Source organism: Dendropsophus ebraccatus, chromosome 10 (assembly GCF_027789765.1).
Source record: "Dendropsophus ebraccatus isolate aDenEbr1 chromosome 10, aDenEbr1.pat, whole genome shotgun sequence".
Lineage (NCBI taxonomy): Eukaryota > Metazoa > Chordata > Amphibia > Anura > Hylidae > Dendropsophus > Dendropsophus ebraccatus.
The window spans coordinates 22,749,537-22,772,175 of NC_091463.1; the positions used below are offsets into that span (position 1 = coordinate 22,749,537).

The window sequence follows — 22,639 nt, forward strand, 5'->3', positions numbered from 1 at the left end:
ATATACACCCATCTCGCTCGATGACAGGGTGCTGGGCACCTTCCATCCATGGTCCCAGCTGAGGCTGACTAGAAGCTACATACCCCCGATCTTTATAGTAAGTTTGGGTGGGGGGTGATGTGCTTCCAGAAATGTCTATGTAGACCACTGATGACCATGAATGGAAGTTTCCCAGGCTTTGTACATGTTTATCAAGCAAAATGTGGTTGTTCAATTTCAGCTACATGCATTTGGGCAATAACAACAACTGTGTCCTCCAATGTTGACACTACTGGGGAGGTTTATGGCCGAACAGTTGACATAACAATACCTATTCCCATGCACATAGCTAAATACAAACCAATCCCACTTACACAGCCAGCTAAGATAGATAGATAGATAGATAGATAGATAGATAGATAGATACAAATAAGACATGAAAACACTACATTCCTTCCTATCACATGAATAAGACACTTTAACAATCTGAAATAAACCCATCCGGTTACACTCCACCCCTTGTCTTATTGATGTGATCTAAGGAAGTTACAAAACATTATTTGTGATGTCATAGATTTGGTATCATTCTCATTTGAACATGTAATTATTCAAATACTATTCTCTTCATTTTATACTTCACCTCCTGTTTCTAAACCTTTGTGTAATAAACTAACTAAGCTTGAGACCATGACAAGTACATATAAGTAATGACACTTCCCACCCCTTGGTCCATAATGGACATGAGGTTGCTGTAGGACAATATTTCACTATTTCTTATTTGTCTATCACAGAAATTACCTTGGCACTGACTGAACTAAAAACCAAAACTGGAAAAGACTGGTGTGCTGGATTATCAGTCATAGCAATGAAAAAATGTCTCTTTAGTTGTTAAAAGTCTCTTTTGTTACAGTCTTTGCAAGTTGATTGGTCTGTCTCAGTCCTTCCCCCTCCTCTCTCTCAGGTCAGGGGGGTTGCAGATATGGCTGAAGGTGCAGACTCTAGAGCCCCTTTCTGTGGCAGTGCTGTGCCGGGTGAGACAGTCATCTCAGGTTGTCGCCTCTTCAGGCTCATCTGCTCTCTGCACTTTGCTGAAGATGGAGTTAGAGACAGACCATAGCAGATAACAAACATTCAAGCTGTATGGGGTGGGCTCAGCAACTCAGTCTCAGTCACACAAGAGCAGAATATCATGACTTGCAGCGTCCTTGATGGCTCTTGTATCTCTTTATACTGTTTGTTCTTCACCACCCCTTCATTAAATAAATGAAACAAAAGTAACAAATGTCACACTCTAATTTTGTCAATCCAACACCTTCTTGTAGTAACATTGCCCAGTCAGCACCTGAGGATTTCTGTTATAGAACAAACAAGATAAACACATATTGTCCTCCTATATGTCTCTAGTCATTCTACCCTTATTGCTAAATACTCTAAGGCTCATATTTCAGGTATCTCATCCATATCAATAAAAGTATATACTTCTGTTATAGCAAGAGGGAGTATAAAACATGTCAACTTTCTTTTACCATCTGTCCAATTTGATTCAATTAAGTACATCACATTTTAGATCATATCATATATACATTTTCATTAAATCATGTGGGGTGTTCGTCTTTAACCATCCATCCATACAGGTAATACAAATATACATGCAGCTCATAGAATTATCTAAATAGATCACTCTACTGCTTTCAGCTGAGTTCAAAATCGCTGCGCAAACGTTTAGATACATATAACATATGGCAGTACAGACAAACAATAGACATACATGGGCCCATTCACAACAGTCTCACAGGAAGCGCAAAAGTCACTTCCAAAAAAACCCAAAAGAGTTCTTATCAACTCTAACTGGAGCTCCAAACAAAAACCAAAAACCTAAATGCGCATTTTTGTTCAGTCTGGTGACTCACTGAACTACTATCCCCAGTATAACCAAAAAACACATGTGGGTAGTACTACAAAAAAAACTATATTTAGTTTTACTCTGGCCAGGACTCAACAGGTGATATCAAACATGGCTTCTCTGCTAGGACGGCCACTTACTCCTGCAAACAAACAAATCATTAGTTGTAATTGGGGGAAGAAAAACATAAGCAGGGGGTGTCTCTTCACTTCTGTTCTTCTCTCAACAGCTGCAGAATACAAAACAATAAGGAAAACACAACATGTACACAATACAAAAGTACTGACATTTGGCCAATTTGTTACCACGTGGATTTAAATTATTGTTAAAGGATATCCATTACATCCCAGGTTATACACATACTATATATAGCAATACTCCAAGAACCTGCAGATAAAACACAGACATATTAGTTATATCATTGATTAAATAATCCCATGAAGTCATCATGTTCCATCAGACTAACCTTTATCTGACTGGTCCACATACAGAAAATACAAACACTAAAACAATGGACAGAGGACAACACTTTGTACAGAGATTAAGTCTATAAATCTCACCACCAGATAGCCATCAACTTTCCTTCAAATGACAGAGTCCCCAACTGATATCTTTCTAGCCAATATATTCATGATCTTCATTAGTTTCAAATGTGAATATCTAGTAATATTAGACTTGTTGTCAAAACTCCACCAACTCCATGCTACTACTATAAGCCATCCATCAGCTTCAGGGGCTGAACACAGACTGTTACCTGACAAGCTGCTGCTCACTCTGCTCTCCTAATTACAGAGATAGAAAAACTTTTCTACAGTGCAAATACACATGCAACGTCATATAGGGACCATTACAACACAAATATACAAGCCGTCATTTATGGCTGGAAGTTACACTTTTCACTATCACACTGTTACCTTCTACACATTCGTCGTTCCAATACCGGTAATACAATAACATCCATTCTTACCTGCCAATAACACACAACTTCTACTCTTACTCTTTGCAAACACATTACTACAGGTTTCACATCTCTCAAACACTTAACTCATGAGTTACTTCAAACCTATAGACCAACACACTGCGACCACTCATTGGCCAAAACCTGGTGAGGAGCTGCTCCCACCCTACAATCTCCACATCCATGAAGCCCACTTGCTTCACTTCTTTTTCTTGTATGTCTCTCTCAATTCGCGCCAGCAGACAGATCCATCCCACATCTGCTGCGGTCTTCTGCCATTCAAGAGACATAACAAGATGCACCACCAGCCGACTGGGGTCTGTCAGCTGAAATGGTGTCACCATCTCGAGTGCTGGGTGCACAGGGTCGCGAACTACACACCCACCAGGGGACTGGACTCGCTTTGTCATCTACCCCACAACTACACATCTCAGCTAACACATACATTATATTTCTATTATATAGTTATAGCAATTCCTGGACTATTATCCCACTTCTGACACCATTATGTAACCGGTTGCTTTTGATAATAGTCTGAGAAGGCTATAACCACAAAGATTTATAGAAAAATAAGAGATTTATTACATAGAATTATACTTAGCTGCAGTTACAGATGGTACAGATGCATAGATGTTCCTTCCACAATGAAATGGGGAGCCCCATTGTATATTATGCACTAATATACACCCATCTCGCTCGATGACAGGGTGCTGGGCACCTTCCATCCATGGTCCCAGCTGAGGCTGACTAGAAGCTACATACCCCCGATCTTTATAGTAAGTTTGGGTGGGGGGTGATGTGCTTCCAGAAATGTCTATGTAGACCACTGATGACCATGAATGGAAGTTTCCCAGGCTTTGTACATGTTTATCAAGCAAAATGTGGTTGTTCAATTTCAGCTACATGCATTTGGGCAATAACAACAACTGTGTCCTCCAATGTTGACACTACTGGGGAGGTTTATGGCCGAACAGTTGACATAACAATACCTATTCCCATGCACATAGCTAAATACAAACCAATCCCACTTACACAGCCAGCTAAGATAGATAGATAGATAGATAGATAGATAGATAGATAGATACAAATAAGACATGAAAACACTACATTCCTTCCTATCACATGAATAAGACACTTTAACAATCTGAAATAAACCCATCCGGTTACAATAGTCTTAAGTTTTTCTTTGGTGTTATAAGACTTATCCTTTCTGCAGGTCTGGTGGGCAGTGTCGGGAATTGTTGTACAACTACAAATCCCAGCATGTAAGCAAGTCTGTTGGAATAGGCTTACACATGTATGAAGAGCCACAAGTCCCAATATCCATCAGCTAGGTTGTATGTTATGCACTGGACCGCTATACCTGTTTGATAAGTTTGACCCGTTAGAATTTAGAGAAGCCCCAGAGATTCTACATGGTGGGACTTGTACTTCCTCAGCAACAGAAGAAACCAAAGTTCCGATTTATTCCGATGATATTTGTGTTAGTCTGGATGAATACGGTATAGGTTTTTGTTCCACAAGGGTCAAATAATGACTGCCTTTAGTTCGGGTAAATTCACACACGGCAGATTGGTTGTCCCCTTCATTTGAACTCTTTGCTACCAAAACATTTCCATTCACATAAATTGGATTTTCGGTTGTGAAAACCATGTAAACCTACTCCTCATAGTTCCCTTCCAATCCGTGCCAAATGACAAACTCCTCTCTGCTACGTCTGTCAGAATTCCTGACGTGCATGAATGTACTCGGGTAATATTGCATCTGTTGACACTCATGTCAAGAGTCCCCATTTGATCGTTTGATCGGTGGCTGCTGCAGACTTTAGAACACTCTGTTACTAAAGCAAATTAATTACTTAATTATCCAGTAATCACTTAAAGTCCGGGACGCCGTAAATAAAATTATGCGTAGATTGGGTTAGGATTATTTTCCCTTAAATTCAAATTTGAATTTCTTTACTGTTTGATTGTATTCAATGTTTTTTTATGATTATGTTCATCATGTAATGTATCGGTCACAGTTCATGCTCTGCCGTCACCCTGGTAAGAACTTTGGGAAAGCTGGCTGCTGACCAATATGGCCATCACCCTGTCCTGTTTGTTTTATTCTTTTTTTATTATTATTATTATTGGTAGATGCTCTTTAAATTGAGGGATTTTTGTAGCCTTTATTTATTTATATGTGTGTACTGCGGAACTGTCACCTCTGATAACTCTACGTCTATGAGCGCGGCGCAGCTTCTGTTCAGGAATGTATTCACGTGTGGTAATGCGACGGTGGAAGTAGCCTCAGCGTTGGTTACTTTCGAGATACTTGTTTATATGCTGAGCTCTGCTCAAATCCTCATGATGTAGCAAAGCATATCATAACACCCCCCTCCACCTCCAACCTCAGGCCCCTGGTGCTTTCCCTTACTAAAGTAAAGGTTCAGAGAGTCTGCTGCAAACAGCACCTCATATCTCAGCTTCCTGTATAACTATGATATGAGAAAGTAGGATCCTCCCTTGTGTAAGTTACCCAGTCACAAAACATCCCATGAAGTCCGTCAGGACATGACCCAATATGAAGCCCTTAGGTTTATTGTCCCTGGTGGGCCTGAGCTACACAGAATTGATATTGGATTTTTAAAATGTTCTCTTGTTTGTCTTTATTCTTTTTTTTTTTTTTTACTAATAATTTTTGTTGTTGTTTTTGTCTCTACAGATGTGAACTGTCTCAGACACGATTTTCTTGAATGTCTCTGTAAGCAAAATCCCAGCCATGTCACAGATGTTACACATTGAAATACCCAATTTCGGGAACACTGTCTTGGGTTGCCTGAATGAGCAGAGGCTCATGGGACTGTACTGCGATGTCTCCATAGTCGTGAAAGGTCAAGCGTTTAAGGCACACCGTGCCGTACTGGCAGCAAGCAGTCTGTATTTTCGAGATTTATTCAGCGGGAACAGCAAAAGTGCTTTCGAGTTGCCAGCCACTGTGCCCCCGGCATGTTTTCAACAGATCCTCTCTTTTTGCTACACTGGAAAGCTAACCATGGCTGCCAGCGAACAGCTTGTGGTCATGTACACAGCAGGGTTTCTTCAGATCCAGCACATTGTAGAGCGAGGTACGGACTTGATGTTCAAGGTTAGCTCCCCCCATTGTGACTCTCAGACTACTATGATCGAAGAGGCCAGTTCAGAACCGCAAAGCCCCTGCAACCAGACACAGGCCGCAACAGTGCCCTATGTCATGTCCCCTTCCATGCCCATCCCTCTCTTAACCAGAGTGAAAAATGAAAGTCTGGAGGTGCAACCCATTGCTGTGCCCAATTTGCCGGGCAAAAAGCCATCAGAGACCCAAAATAGAGACAATTCTGCTGGGGGTGTTACAACAGGCGTTCCACCAAAAATACCCAGAGTATCATACTATGGCATGTCTAGCTTAGCGGCACTTTTCCCCAATGTACAGCAAGTACCATACTCTCAAGGGGAGCGCACAAGCCCGAGCGCAAGCAGTATTCCTACCACCGACAGCCCAACGTCCTACCACAACGAAGAAGACGAAGAGGATGATGAGGCCTATGACACCATGGTGGAGGAGCATTATGGACAGATGTACATTAAATCCACTGGTGGCTACACAGGTACTCGAGCTCTCTACATTTTTCCTATTCTTGGCACCTTATTCTATGTATTTGTTTTAAGATGGAGAGTTGACCTTAGGGTTGTGGTGTTAGTATGGTGGACAACCACCTATGAGACCTACTGACGTTGGTGAAAAATCAGACAACCATGTTGACCTTAGGCTATGCGGATACTAGGGTCAAATCTCAATAGTAGTAGAGGAGTATAATGATTTTGTTGGAGATAGTGACCTGTCTAGAGACTGTTCGTGAGAGTAGGACTCTCTTCATCAGGAATAACTGCAAGCAGGGAGCCAAAAAGACTATGAATACCTTAATATAAATAACTATTGAATGTATTGTTTTGAGTAAAACTGTAATCTGTAATTGGTTCTAATTAAAAAAAAATTCTATCTGCAGCTTGCATGTATGACAATGCACTGCAAGCTGCTCAGTTCGGCTCTTAGTCCTGGTTAGTGATCTTAGATAGCAAGTATCTAAGCTTAATTCAGATCTCGGCTTAGATGTATGTCTGTAAGAGGCTGAGCTAGAGCCAGCTGTCAGGATGGAGACTAAACCGTATCGAGCAGGTTGCAGTGCATTGTATTACATGCAAGCTGCAGAAGAAAGATAGAGAAAGAAATTATTCAATTCATGATACGTAAAAACCTCCAGTCTTCCATTATATATCAGCTGCTGTATATCCTGCAGGAAGTGATGTTTTCTTTCCAGACTGACATGCAGGGCCGTATTTACCACTAGGCACCCGTGGTCCGGTGCCTAGGGCAGCACCTTGCAGGGGGGCAGCACCAGGGAGCAGGGGGACAGAAAAAACTATTTTTATTTTTTCTATTTTTTTAGTTTCCCTCCTCCTGTTCAGACTTGCCAGTAAATCTGGTGTCTTTTCCAGGGGAGTGGGGGGTATGGTGGTATTGGTCAGGTCTGGTATCGCCAATAGGTGCGTGAAAATGGGGCGTCTTCAGGTTTAGTGCCTAGGGCAGCAGCAGCTGTTAATACAGCCCTGCTGACATGGTGCTCTCTGCTGCCACCTCTATCCGTGACAGGAATTATCCAGAGCAGTAGCAAATCCCCATAGAAAACCTCTGCTGCTCTCCAGGCACCACTTCCTGCATGACATACAGCAGCTAAAAAGTACTTGAAGAGTTTTTATTAAATGTAAATTACAAATCTGTCACTTTCTGTCAACAGTTGATTTGAAAGTTTTTGTTTGTTTTTTGTTGGAGTATCCCTTTACGTTGTCTTTCTCTCCCTTAGTATCTTGTTATTGACCAATAACCCTACTGCCAAACTTATAGCTGTGTCATTACTAGAGATGAGTGCAACCCGAGCATGCTCGAGTCCGATTGTGTGGCACTTGGATACTGGGGGCTTGAGAAAATTGGATGCAGCCCTAGGGAGCAGTTTTTCATTACTCTGAGGGAGATTTATCAAACATGGTGTAAAGTGAAACTGGCTCAGTTGCCCCTAGCAACCAATCAGATTCCACCATTCAGCTTACAAAGAGTCTGTGAGGGATGAAAGGTGGAATCTGATTGGTTGCTAGGGGCAACTGAGCCAGTTTCACTTTACAACATGTTTGATAAATCTCCCCCCATAGGGCTGCATCCAACTTCAACCTTCAGTATTCAGATGTTGAACAATGGGAGTTGCGCTCATCTCTAGTCATTACCAGACCTGTATTATCAATGCGGAGGCACCCTTAATGCTGTGTAAGGACCCTCGGATCTGTTAGTACCATATGAGGAGGGTGTAGAGGGCAGAGTACCATAGGAAGACACGGGCAGACTTTTCGAGAACATGTTGTGTGTATGGGTAAATGGTTGTCTTGGCTATAGACCAGCTCTTTATCTGAGTGATAAAATGTATCATATAAACAACGAGCTGTGAAATGGTGATGCCGCGGTCATGGGTATGGTCCGTTTTCGAGTAAATATTATTTGTATGCAATTGCCTTATACACAATGACTGAAATACTATAGGGTTTTTTGTGGTTGTTGTTGTTTTTTTTGCCCCTGGTTATCATTTACCAATTATAACGTTGGATACATGCTTCCGAACCTGCTGTAAATGACCTATTCAATGATTACCACTCATTCGATATGAGAACTGATGCTTGGAGGTGGCGCTTCACAGCAAAGATGGATATATATATATCAGCTTTGTATAGAAACACAGACTTTTCACGGACTCTTCTATGCCCATTGGTCAAACCCCAAAAATACTTGACAATACTGTGCTGTCGGCAACCTGCATGGTCCACAAGGTGCCGAACAATAGAAGGTTTAAAGTAGTAAAAACAATAAAAATAAATCAACACCATAAAAATCCCAAACCATTGGGCACCTCTTGAGATAGTGGATTAAAGGAATTAACTGTAGTGTTTTCTGGTGTGACATAAGTCTCTGCTGGTGGAAACATCTGGGATGACTTATTAAGAACTTAAAGGGGTTATCCAGCGAAAATATTTTTTCTTTCAAATCAGCTGGTTTCAGAAAGTTATACAGATTTGTAATTTACTTCTATTTAGAAATCTCAAGTCTTCCCATACTTATCAGCTGCTGTATGTCCTGCAGGAAATGATGTTTTGTTTCCAGTCTGACACATTGCTCTCTGCAGCCACCTCTGTCCTAGACGGAAACTGTCCAGAGCAGTAACAAATCCCTACAGAAAACCTCTCCTGCTCTGGACAGTTCCTGACATGGATAAAGGTGGCAGCAGAGAGCACTGCAGGACATACAGTGACTGATAAGTATGGGAAGACTTGAGATTTTTAAACAGAAGTAGATTACAAATCTATATAACTTTCTGAAACGTTGATTTGAAAGAAAAACATTTTCGCTGGATAACCCCTTTAAGTAGTGGTCATACAAGCAGTGGAATACAGTGAAGGGTTTTGGGCAGGCCGTGAAGTCATGGTGGCTCTACAGGCTTCTTGTATGTGTATATGGGCTTCACATCAGACTTAGTAGACAGAGTAGAATAACTTTGGTTGCTTAGGCTAGGTTCACACTGCGTTTTCAGCATCCGTTTAACGGATCCGTTTTTTTAACGTCCAGAAAAATAGGGTCAGCAACGTTTTTTGGTCCGTTTTGGTCCGCCAAAAAAAACGGATCCGTTTTTTTTTATAATGGAAGTCAATGGAAAAACGGATGCACACAAATGAATCCGTTTTTTGCAATCCGTTTTTCATGCGTTTTTTGCAAAAAACGGATGCGATAAACGGATGCTGAAAACGCAGTGTGAACCTAGCCTTAGGAGGATCTTCATTACTAGGTTACTATGTTGTATGTAGTTGAATACCAGAACCTGGAGGATGATAGTAAGGCAGCTGTGGACAAGTACAGAATAGAGATGAGCGAACCTGGAGCATGCTCGAGTCCATCCGATCCCGAACTTTCGGCATTTGATTAGCGGTGGCTGCTGAAGTTGGATAAAGCCCTAAGGCTATGTGGAAATCATGGATATAGTCATTGGCTGTATCCATGTTTTCCACACAACCTTAGAGCTTTATCTAAGTTCAGCAGCCCCTGCTAATCAAATGCAGAACGTTCGGGTTCTGATCGACTCGAACCCGAACCCGGTTCGCTCATCTCTAGTACAGAACCTTCTAGAATAGGGTTGGGGAACCTGTGGCCCTCTAGGCATGATGGGAATTGTAGCTTTGCACCAGCTGGAAGGGTCAAAGGTTCCTCATCCCCATGCTAGGAGAAGATCATCATGCTGCGTCTTTAGAATAGGACCCTGATGTATATCTGATTTTAAGGGGTTAATAGCGGGTGCGTTGCCCTCCCCGACCCTCTCCAGTACACCGCTGGCTGATTAGACTGTGCTGTGGGATTAGTAACTTTCATTTCCTTCCTTCCTATGATAATGCAATTTTATAACTCACATTAAACAGATGTTCTCACCAGTGACTATGTCAGGTGGATGATAGTGAATACGGGGTACGCTCCTGATAATGAGATTACAGGTGGTTGGGGGGTTGAACTGTCTAAAAGTTCCCATGATTTGTATAATTATTATTTTTTTTTTTTAAAGGGACAGTACCCTTTCTATACCTATTTGTTGCTGTGTAATATGATCTGGTTCTGCATCATATTAACAATGTATCAGTTTCTCCCCAGATCAATTATTGATGAGTTCTAAAAGATAAGGGCGGCAGCGTACTGTACCTGTGTCTATGTCCCTCTTCTAGGACATAGGGGCGTATACAGCATGTTTATGGTGGATGGGGTTTATGGGAAATCTCGAGAACTTTTCTGTAGACCCATAGGGTTAGATGAAATGCCCAGTCTTCTACATTCAACATGTAACCATGATTGCCTGGTCCAGGTATACTGTACCATCAGCTGGGAGAAGCACTAGGCCTATACAAGTAGATATACACAAGAAGTCTCCCATTCATTCACTAAAAGCAGGTAGAGATCTAACAAAGTTGATAGAAGTCCAGCTCCACATTACAGCCCCGCATACATGCCATTCTTCGTCTAGTAGAGTATCAGGATTATATGGACTCCATGTCTTAGTGCATAATATATAGTTGATTATGTAAGCTCCATGTGGCAGCATTATGTTGATTCTCTATATGTCAATGCAATATATAGCATAGTAATATATATATATATATATATATATATATATATATATATATATATATATATATATTAGGATTATATGGATTCTATATGGCAGTATTGTGTGGATTCTGTATATTAGTATTATATAGATTTTGTATGGCAGTGTTATGTGAATGTTATATATTAGTATTATGTGAATTTATATGTCATTCAATTCTATACAATTCTATATGTATTATTCTTTATGACAGTATTATCTGCATTCTATATATTAGTATTATATGGATTCTATACAGCAGTACCATGTGCATTCTATCTAGCAGAGTAAAATTATTATGTAGGCTTGTATGACAGTATTATGTGTATTCTGTATGGAAATATTATCTGGATTCTATATATTAAGTTTGTGGGTTGTATATGGCCACCTTATGTGGATTCTATATGGCAGCATTATGTGCTTTCTATATGGCAGCATTATGTGCTTTCTATATGGCAGCGTTATGTGGATTCTATATGGCAGCATTATGTGCTTTCTATATGGCAGTGTTATGTGGATTCTATATGGCAGCATTATGTGCTTTCTATATGGCAGCATTATGTGGATTCTATATGGCAGCATTATGTGGATTCTATATGGCAGCGTTATGTGGATTCTATATGGCAGCGTTATGTGGATTCTATATGGCAGCATTATGTAGTTTCTATATGGCAGCATTATGTGGATTCTATATGGCAATGATATATGGGAAATATGTTTTGGTAATATCTGCATAGTATTTGGACAATATTATGCTGGCCACCTATGGGAATATTCTCTTGGCACTTGATGGTGGTATTATGAAAAATTCTAAAATGGTAAGCAGGGGGGTGGATAAGTCGCTTGCTGTCCTCCTTCTCAAAACACCATGCCTTCCGGCCAGAATGTTTTTTTTTTGGACACTACTTTTCGGGAGAATTTTGTCATACAGGTCACCTCATTTTTTCTCCTGGTGTCTATGTTTTGGGTTTTGGGCAAGTCCCTAAATATGCACAATGTGGAAAGAAGTAGACAACGGGTTATTGTAAATGAATGCCTTGTCCTTGGAGTAGTTGAGTTGTGTTTGCCATCCCCACTACTAAGCAGCTGTGTTGTTTGTACGTAACACAGGTAGGGATTGTGCTGATTTGCCTGTAATACTCTGGTGTTTGCCGTGATACGCCGCAGTAGCAGCTCTTATACAATAAACACTAAGCCTTCCCTCCTGCTTCTGCTCCTGTTTACACTGGGGTTGGCCTGGCTTCTCCACAACCGTATTCAACACCAGCAGCGGCTCTGTGTGTCTAGACAGGCGGCAAAGTCCTCTAATTATGGTCCGAGACTCACGACATCCGCTAGTGCTCTCTGTGTACACGACATAGCTTTGTTCCTATTCTCATTATAGCAAAGTATCTCGCTAGACTGCTTTAGGGTAAGGTTACAGATGTAGCAGAGCTGAGTTTGCAGTTGAGGCCGTCCTATTATTAATTTTTAAGTCATTTTGTGTAAATATACACATCTTCAGTTCAGTAATAACTAGTCATGTGCCCCCTGAAGTAGTTATTGCGGGCGCATAGTTTGCATATACTCTGTCCTTGGTGTATGTGGGTCCGTAGATGTGGAGGGTAATCCCCTGTGAGGTAATATGGTCGGATGGTTGGGGGGTCCACATATGTCAGCACTGCGCATGTCAATGTAGTCGGGGGTCTTTGGTGGTATGGAATGTGTGGTACTGTGCTGTAGTACCATTGTCTTTGTGTATGACACCTTTACATTTTGTTGGGTTTGGTGGCCATTGTACTGATTTTGGGTTATTTCTTCTCTGTTCACGTCTAAAGAAAAATTCAGAATTCAGGTGATTTCCTGTTCATAGATTGTAGTTACATACTAGAAGACCCTGTTACACATGAGAGAATAGTCGGGCAAACCTGCCAATTTTGATAAGACCAGATGAGTATCTTATGTTTAAGGGAGTCTCCCGACATCTCCATAAGGTGAATCGGACATGTTGAATTTAAATCCTTATGCCCTTTAGGGGAGATAAGAGATGTCTGTCTGCAGCTTAGAGGCTGTTCACATCACGTTTTCCTTTTACCCTTAAGGTATACATCAACATCCTCTCAAGAAGAGATGCTGACATATACTGTTGTGTACTATATATACTGCAAGCAGCCTTATTTACTTCAATAGTCCAGACATAGTCATGCCATTTCCCGCGTGTATATGTTCACTTTGCGAGACACAAAGCACAACAGGTCACACTTTTGAGCTTAGCCAAGTATATAGGATAGATATGGCGTTAACCTAGTCAGCAACGGATCATGGACAGGCCTTTAAATGGTGCCCGTGCCAGTATGCCATGGTTTACATCCGCATCTCCTCCTGACAGCATGCTTATATATACCTTAAATGTGAGAGGAAAATTCAATGTGAATAGCTTCTAAGCCGCTGACAGGCACTTCTTATCTCCCCTGAGGGCAAAAGGATTGAGATTCAACATTTATCCCATTTATTTTCTGTCATGGAGGAATCAGGAGACCCCCATACACAGAGGATAGTTGTCTGGTATGACTGACATTTATGTACATCCGTGCTAATGTGTACCCCAAATGTGACATGATGTGAACAGTCCAATACTCCCCTCTCTCCATTGAGCATGCATGCACACTTGGCAGCAGAAGCGCATGCACATGAGTAGCGCATGCACATGTATGGAGGATGAGGAGTAATAGCCGCATGTAAACATGGATGATGTACAGCTATTGATGGTGTATGGCCACCTCTAGCATCTAGCGGCTAGAAAGGGGTCAGAGACAAATCTGTTTCTGAAGCGAACTGAACCAATCACACATTATACATTTATACGTCTAGAAAAGGATATAAAATAACTTAAACAAGCATATAAAGCTAAATCACCCTAGTTCTTGCACCTGATTAAGCGCTATGACATCCTGTCCCGGATTCTAACCAATCACTGGCCTGAACAAGGATGCCATTATGGATCAGACCATCATTATAGACGAGGCCATCATTGGAGATCCGTATATTTTGTTATATAGTGTACATGGTTGTACGCAGGTTTGTGATCAGGATACATCTGGGCCTTGCTCAGATCAATATACATTTATAATATATAGATCTATACAATTATCCTGGTAGAAGGTCTACGGGAAGGGATGAGTTAATTTAAACCGCCGGCGTATCCTAACATAACCCCATCACGCTTTGTGGTCCTCTCTGGCTGACAACGGGTAAACTCCAGAGATGATGTTTAATTGCACATGCAGCCTGGCAGATGGTTTGACTTTTCCACAAGATCTGAAGTGCTGCTGAAATACGAGTATTTATAAACCATGAAAGTTGTGACAAGAAGCGAGGTCTAAAAAAGGACAGATAAGGCCAGTTACAAGACAGTAATAAGGAGTTCTGCTCCCTTGGAATTTATAGGAAGGAAAAATCCAGGGAGGAGCTGCCATTTAGGAGAACATCATGTAACCTGTTCTGTAATCCTTTCTATGCCGCAGAGATTAACTCCTTTCAACCTGTCATGTCCCGTCCAGACAACCGCTTCCATCTGATGGAAGATACGGGTCTTGGGGGAAGTATATATATTTTTATTAGACTTAGGGGGATGGGTGGTTGTTTAGGAGCCTCTAGATCCACCAAGAACCCAATAGCAAAATCAGTATTGGACACCCTTCCTGATCAGCCACAAACCAGCCCCTCGACTGCCTTTGACTGGACACCCCATGCCCCATCCATAGGAAATACATCCCTGGACAACAAGTAAAGTAAGACCACTTATCTTGCCATGGTTAAAAAGCTTTTCTCCAAATTTTAGTTCCCATTATACCGTCATATAGTGGTAAGATAATACTGCCTATATACTGTAATACCACCATACAGTGCAAAGATAATACTACCTATATAATGCCACCACATAGTGCCAAGATAAAACTGCCTGTATATTACCACGTTATAGTGCAAAGATAATACTGACTATATAATGCCATCATTTAGTATCAAGATAATACTGACTATATGATAACACCACCAATTTATAGTACCAAGATATTACTGTTTATATAACATCACCACATAGTGGCAAGATAATGCTACCTATATAATACCACCATATAGTGCGAAGATAATACTGCCTATATAATAACACCATATAGTACCAAGATAACACTGCCTATATAATACCACCATATAGTGCAAAGATAATACTGACTATAGAATACCACCATATAGTACCAAACAAAAATCGCTCCCATGCAATAGTAGTATTATTTCCTAATAAACAATACCACCATACTGCTAAATAATTCTGGATCCTTATAGATTTCACGTAGGGTTATCATCCTCACATAGGGTTATGTAGGGTCACGTAGGGTTATCATCCCCTGGGCTATCCTCCACAAACCAACTGTGTGAACCCAATGGAGCAATACTGTTGTTGGGGCTTTAAGGATTGGGGAATAGTCATTGGGGAGAAGTCAGAGGTGAGGTCACCACTCTTGTAGCTTTTTTCTTGAAAGCTGCCCATACAGTAAGTGGTACACAGTGCCGTCTACAGGTCTGACACCTGTACTGCACCTGTTGCATTTTGTAATAATGTTGTTGTTATAAATTATTGTGGACATATCCGAGAGATATTTTACTCTTCTTTATACTTTACTCCATATGATATTGGATCAATACTATAGATATATTGTATATGAAGTAAATCTGCCTATTGCGCCATGCCCCTATTATTTATGGTGTAAAGGAGCTCATTATAGGTGGGACTGCAGTGTGATTGACAGCTTCTCTGTTATGCTACTGTCCTGTATTGGGGGATCACTGCATTGTAAAATATACTTTTTCCACCCATGACCCCATTACACACATCACTTATGTCCCAGTGCCTTGTAGGAGGCCAATATCAATGGTGGGGGGTCTAAATGGGAAAACACAACAGTGTCCTGAACACGAACAAAGAACTGTTTGGTCTTAGTGAGTGAGTCACTGAGAAGAGTTAGGATTTGTTGAGGATACCTCCTCCTCTTCCCAGAAATAGATTTCCTTTGTACCGTCTCATACGTGACATCTCTCTGGGATATAATTGATGCTTGTTGATGTAGATCCTGGCACTTTGTAAAACAATGCATCTCATCAAGTGTTACTCCACGTCCTGCTCCACCGTTACCATCACCCGTGCTTACTTTAGGATGGTTTATGTGTGTATAATATGTGCAAACATTGGCAATGGTGCCTAGCCCATAAATACCCGGCTTCAAGAGAAGCCTCTTGGCATTAAAGTGGGCCTGTCCCCTAAATAGCTAAGTTTTCGGAACACCACTTTAGACCATGTGGCTGTTATGAGGCCCATGGAGAGTATTGGGAAATCCTAGATAGGCTTTGGCCATCGAGCAACAATGGAGATTGGACAGACCAGGGCCGTCTCCCCTGGTCTGTCCAATCTCCATTGTTGCTCGATGGCCAAAGCCTATCTAGGATTTGCCAATACTGAGGGACACCACGGTTGTTATGAGGCCCATAGAGTGAAGGGTCATAGCCCTGGTCATTCCACCCCCATTGCTATTGGATGGCAAGAACCTGTCTAGAACAGAGTTGAGTGGCGAGGCCGAACTTGTACAAGTTTGGCAATGTTCTCTGAACCTTGACGCACAGCATTTGACTCCCTGTGACTGCAGAGGTTGACTGACGCCCTAGGGAGTCCAACCTAGGCATCCGACTTCTGAAGTCAAAAGCTGATGTTCAGGTTCAGAGGACGCTGCTAAACCCGAACAGTTCAGCCTCTCTTCTGAACACTAGTCTAGAACTCTCCTATACTGAAGGACACCAGTCTTGATCATATGATTGATATTTGGCTGATGGGGGACAGCCATAGTCGATCCAACCTTCATTGCTTTTGGATGGCCAGAACCTGCCTAGGACTTTCCTATACTGAAGAACTACACTATTGGGCCAATTCCTTACCCCCCTCGTTACTCAAGAGTCACAAAAGGGTGTAAAGGGGAAATGAACCCCAGTGGTAACCCAACATCACAATGGTTCCCTTCTTTTCTATTTTATTGATTTAAAATGTTGTAGGACATAGATAGATAGATAGATAGATAGATAGATAGATAGATAGATAGATAGATATGAACAGATCAATCCACCCAATCTACCAGTGTGCCGAAGGAGTTGTATATAAACATAGCACCTTTCTTGCCAAAACAGCACCCCACATGTCTGGGTCCGGTATTACCTTACTTTATACAGGCACTGAGAGCAATGCAGACATGGCAGCCACAAAGTAGGAACCTACCCTTGTACTGCCGAATGGAGATTATGCAATAAAGAAATGTTACTGATATTTAGGTGCAAAAAGCGCCACCTAGTGGTCAGAATACTGTCAAAATGGAACTATAACATTGGTAAGGAAGGAACTGCTTAGTTAAATCTTTCTCTGTCGAAACCTTTTCTTACGTTAGACCCTCCCAAGATTGTAAACATACAGAATATACAGACCTGAAGGCACATTACCAAGGCGGAAGAGCTTACAATCTAACAGCTATGCTAAAATAAACAATAGGCATGCCCGAGGGATGGATGAATTGTGTCTTTTATGTAAGGTTTGAAGAAAGTGTCATTGTTAGCGGCGGTGTTAGTATTCCGCTCGTCGTGTGCACTGCCTGCCTATTGGTGTGTTCCTTTCATGGTCTTTATTGAGATGAATGATGCGCTCAGCATGTTCTCAGCACCGTGACCCCGGGGGCTGTTTACACCGAGTAGTGCACTATTGTTCGTCTTATTGCATGTATATAAAATTCCTATGACCTGCAATAATCTGCCCGTGGTCACTGAATTGCTGATACGTTCCTTATTTTGAGTCTTTCTGAATTCTGAGCCTGGATTTAAGTAGGCACCATAGGGCTTAGTTACGGCCTTCAATTGTCTTGGTTCTTGGCCAGGAGGATCTGGGTTTTTGCTATGGAGAGAAGCCACATTGTGGGTGGGGTCCATGGAAGGAACACCTGGTGGCTTGTGTCTTTCTCCTAGACGCCACCTCCTGCTTCCATCATACAATCCATTGGAGCAATGTTTGTGGTCCACAGGTGTTGGTGGGCAGAAAGGGGTCTTGTTTGGATACAATCTCATCTCATAGCATGTTTGATACCCAAGATTTACTATTATGTAAGGCACTGTTCTCTAATCTGTGGCCTTCCAGCTGTTACACAACTGCAACTCCCAGCATGCTCAGGAAGCCTCCAACTGGAGAGCCACAGGTTGAAGAGCACTTATATAAAAATACACATAGTTGTCTTCTACATTCCCTACTAGATAGTTTATGATGTTGTATCTCATCCTCTCATATATGACCAGACAATCTTATAATTTAATCACATACCTCAAAATGAAGACCAAAGAAAACTACTGAAAGAAGGGCCCCGCCAGGGCAAAGTATTCTAGGATTGAAATGTGTTGAATTTGTCGGACCTGCCTATTGATACATTGGTCAATGGCTGTTGGGATCTTATTCTATAGGAAGTGCTCACTATAGTGTGGTCATGTTTTGGTCAATGTTACTTTTATACTGATATGAATTGTAGACAGACATTGGACCCCTGGGCATTACGGTTTGAGATGGCTAGAGGCATGGCACACTAGGTGGGTTAATCCATTAAAGGGTAATAGAAAGTGCTGCATGTGCCTATTGTGATAAGTTTACGACCCTTCCTATTAAATATGTTGTTCTCAATGCAGAATACAGATTCTTAGCGCACAATTGTATAGCTGAGAGTTACAATATATGACTTCATGTTTCTTATCAGCAATTCTTGTTTTCCAATCAGTGGGACAGGAGAAAGCAGATCAGATACAAAGCTCCTTGGAGAATCGCTCCTGTGTCCTTATCCGCCGAGACCTGGTGGCTCTTCCTGCCAGCCTGATAAGTCAGATCGGATACCGCTGCCACCCTAAGCTCTACTCAGAAGGAGACCCTGGAGAGAAGTTGGAACTAGTTGCAGGTAATACTCCATTACTTAGTACTCACCTCATAAATTAAAATAGCTGCTCTTCTTTGTTTTGTTTTTTAACTTTTTTGTTATTTTGGGTCATGTCGTGATTTCCAGAATTATTCTAGGGCAGCCACATAACTGACACATTAAAGAGAAAGGGCATCGGCCCATGTGTCGTCTAATGGTGGACAATTGGAGATTGTCTAATGTCTTTCCAACTAATGAGGTCTATAGTCTTTCCTCCGTTCCACTAGTCCACCAGGTCCTGGATTCCACCTATAGCTGTATGTTGAGTTTCAAACTCATGATGTCACCAGTGATGTCATCAAAGCCAGGACGTGATTGGTCGAGCATCAGAAACCACTGACATGATCTGTTGAGTAGAGTGAAGGCCCATTTCAGTTACTAAATGAACAGTAATTATCTTTCTTTGGTGACATCATTAGTGACATCATAGGATGGAAACAACTTTCTCTGTTTCTAACTAGAGCATCATACTATGAAATAGTTCACCTTTTCTGTTTGATCAGGTAGTCATGAGTGTTAAGACACCAAACCAATGTTATAAGAACCCTATGGTGTTTCAGCTAGTAATGGCTACCCTATTCTTTTGTTTAGATCAGGGATGGGGGACCTGTGACCTTCCAGCTGTTAGAAAAAACTACAATTCCCATCATATCTGGCCAGCTAAAGCTTTAGCTTTGGCTCACCAGGCCTGATGGGAATTGTAGTTTTGTAATAGCTGAAGCTCCGCAGGTTCCCTATCCCTGCTTTAGATGAGTGCCTATTTCGCTTTGGTGGAAGAAGAGTGCAGGGTTGGGGGTCGAATAAAGGGAATCCGTACCTAGAGCAGACGTTTTAGGCTACCTCCTAAAGTCAACGATCCAACATGAATTTACATAGGATGTGAAGTGTATTGTGTTCCTGCCAGATGCTGTCTATTCCGGGTACAGCTTGTACCTGGTATCTGCAGGCAATAAGGGTAGCCAGCAGCAATTAGATAGGATGCATTTTTTAACAGAGACCATGGGTGGTCCTGGCAGACTCCTCCAAGCGCGGACGTTATCCGGGGATACTCCGCATCCAGGTTTATCCTTTATAAGTGGCCTCTCCTAAACTGTCACATCCACTAAACAAGCCTGACATCCAAAGTGCTGTGTACATTTCCAACAAAATCAATTTACTTGCAGAGCACAATAGTTTGGGCACTGTAAATGGTTGTTAGCATACAGAATACCAACACTCGTTATGCTGCTAGAATATTCATTTTGTTGCAGTTTACATTTTATGTGCTGCTATTAAATGTGACATGGGTTATTTTCACAGTGAGGCACAACTGTAAATCGTGTCTCGGCACACCTGTGGATGAGGACAATTTGCATTTTTCAATCTGCGGAAGGCAGATTAATATCTCCAGCTCATAATACATGTAGCGCCTGTTTTATTTCCTCTCCCCTGCATTAATATCACCATTGGCAGGTGTTAGGGGCTTTTTATCCCCCCCCCTCCTTCTGTGGAGAAGCCAACATATTTTTTTGCTTTCCAAACTTGTCACATTAACCTATGCGGTGCCTGATAAGCGGTAATAAAGAACGGAGTATTAATTATGTGAGTCTATGCGAGTCTGTGTGAGTCCGATATATAACTGCAAGAACCACTTTCTCTTGTATGTCCACTAGTGACTCTACTACTAGCAGTACTATATCTACCACTACCACCTCTGCTACCTACTACTACTACCTCTACAACTACTGCTGCTGCCCCTTCTACTAGTAGCACTACTACCTTAACCACTGCCACCTCCACTACTACTTCTACTACTTCTAGTACTACCTCTACACCTACTGGTATCCACTGTACTACTAACACTACTACTTTTAGTACTACCTCTACACCTACTGGTATCCACTGTACTACTAACACTACTACTTTTACTACTTCTTGTACTACCTCTACAACTACTGGTATCCACTGTATTACTAACACTACTACCTCAACCACTGCCACCTCCACCACTACTTCTAGTACTACCTCTACAACTACTGCTGCTATCCACTCTACCTGCATTTCTATCTCTATCACCACTACCTCTACCACCACTTCCTCTACAACTACTGCTACCCACTGTACTACTAACACTACTACCTCCACCTCTACTACTACTTCTGCTACTTCCAGTACTACCTCTGCTTCTGCTACCCACTCTACCATTACTAGCATTACTATCTCTACCACCGCCACCTACACTACTTGTACTTCTTCCACCTCTACAATTACTGCTACTCATTTTACTACTAGCGCTATTTCCTCCACCACTGCTACCTCTACTACTACTTTTACTACTTCCAGTGCTGTCTCTACAACTACTGTTACGCACTGTCCTACTAACACTACTACCCCCACCACTGCCACTTCTACTTCTGCCACATCCAGAACAACCACGCTACTAGCAGTACTATCTCTACACCACCATCTGCACTACTCCCCACTAGAATATATATTCAATATAATATATATTCAATAGAACTATCATGTATTCTTTTAAACCTTTGGTTATTTTAGGGTTAGGAGCCAAGTGGGCGGTTCTACTTATTGGTTGACAGGTATCTCTGTATTCACGCTGACTGCTAATTTAATATTGTGATACAGAAGTAAAATCTTTGACTAGTATAACAGCCAACAAAGGATCCAGCACAGTTGATACTGCAGAGTGTGGGTCCTACTGATTGGCAGCCATTGTGACTGCAGAGGCGTCTATCAGTCATTCGGGAGGACCACCCACTGGACTCTAGGGGTGTGTGTGTATATATATATATATATATATATATATATATATATATATATATATGTGCGCATATTCTCCGCTCCTCTAGGTCTATAACATGCCAATGCCTGGTTTCATTTCATTTTTAACATGATGGGTTTCCTTTAAACATACATTTTTTCTAATATAGTAATTGCTGATCACCATCACAGCCAGCACTAGTGATACCGCAGCCCCTGGCATCGCTTTGTACATTCAGCCTTTTCTGCTTACCAGTCAGATCTATATTGTATTATGTGATGCCTGTCTCTGCAAAGCCCTCAAGTTCCACCTATAAAAGGGTAATAAAAATGTCTCATTTCAGCCGAGCCACCTTCGCCGTGCTCAGGAATGCCATTCAGACAGCTGCCGTGCCCGCCTATAGAGTAGGGTGAAGCTGCCTGTGTTATAATGCAGACACCCTCCCTATCTCACAGTGTGCATATTGACTTGACTGGAGGGGATGGAGTTCCGCTCCTCTGCAGTCAGCAGTATATAATTAGAATCAATACCCGCAGATCTCTGAGCTGCCGGTCTGTGTGTGGGAGTTCATTCAAGGTAAAGAAGAAGAGAGCTGGTGGTGGTGGGGGGGTGGCTGGGGGGAGGCAGAAAGCTTTCACCGTAGCCCATCACTGTGTTTCTGATTCCATCGATTTATCGGTGACTGTGATTTGTAAAAAGGTTTAACGTCGACCTCTTCATAGTTGTGAAGCATCTCTATTTTTTTTTCATCTCCTTAATGGAGTGAGAAATGATCATTTTC

At 41.7% G+C, this 22,639-nt stretch overlaps 1 protein-coding gene across 9 annotated transcripts in view; it reads left to right on the forward strand.

The window, feature by feature from the left end:
- The window catches only part of NACC2 (NACC family member 2), a 121,713-nt gene that overhangs the window by 87,752 nt on the left and 11,322 nt on the right, over positions 1-22,639 (forward strand). For 8 of the 9 annotated variants that reach the window (XM_069944292.1, XM_069944301.1, XM_069944298.1 and 5 more), the window contains 2 exons: positions 5,547-6,468; positions 18,909-19,082. In XM_069944292.1, coding sequence (XP_069800393.1) covers positions 5,604-6,468; positions 18,909-19,082 — 1,039 coding nt within the window. In that variant the 5' untranslated portion in view covers positions 5,547-5,603. Of the gene's footprint in view, positions 1-5,332; positions 5,352-5,546; positions 6,469-18,908; positions 19,083-22,639 lie in introns of those variants that run through there. The other variant, XM_069944300.1, reaches the window with a different exon arrangement.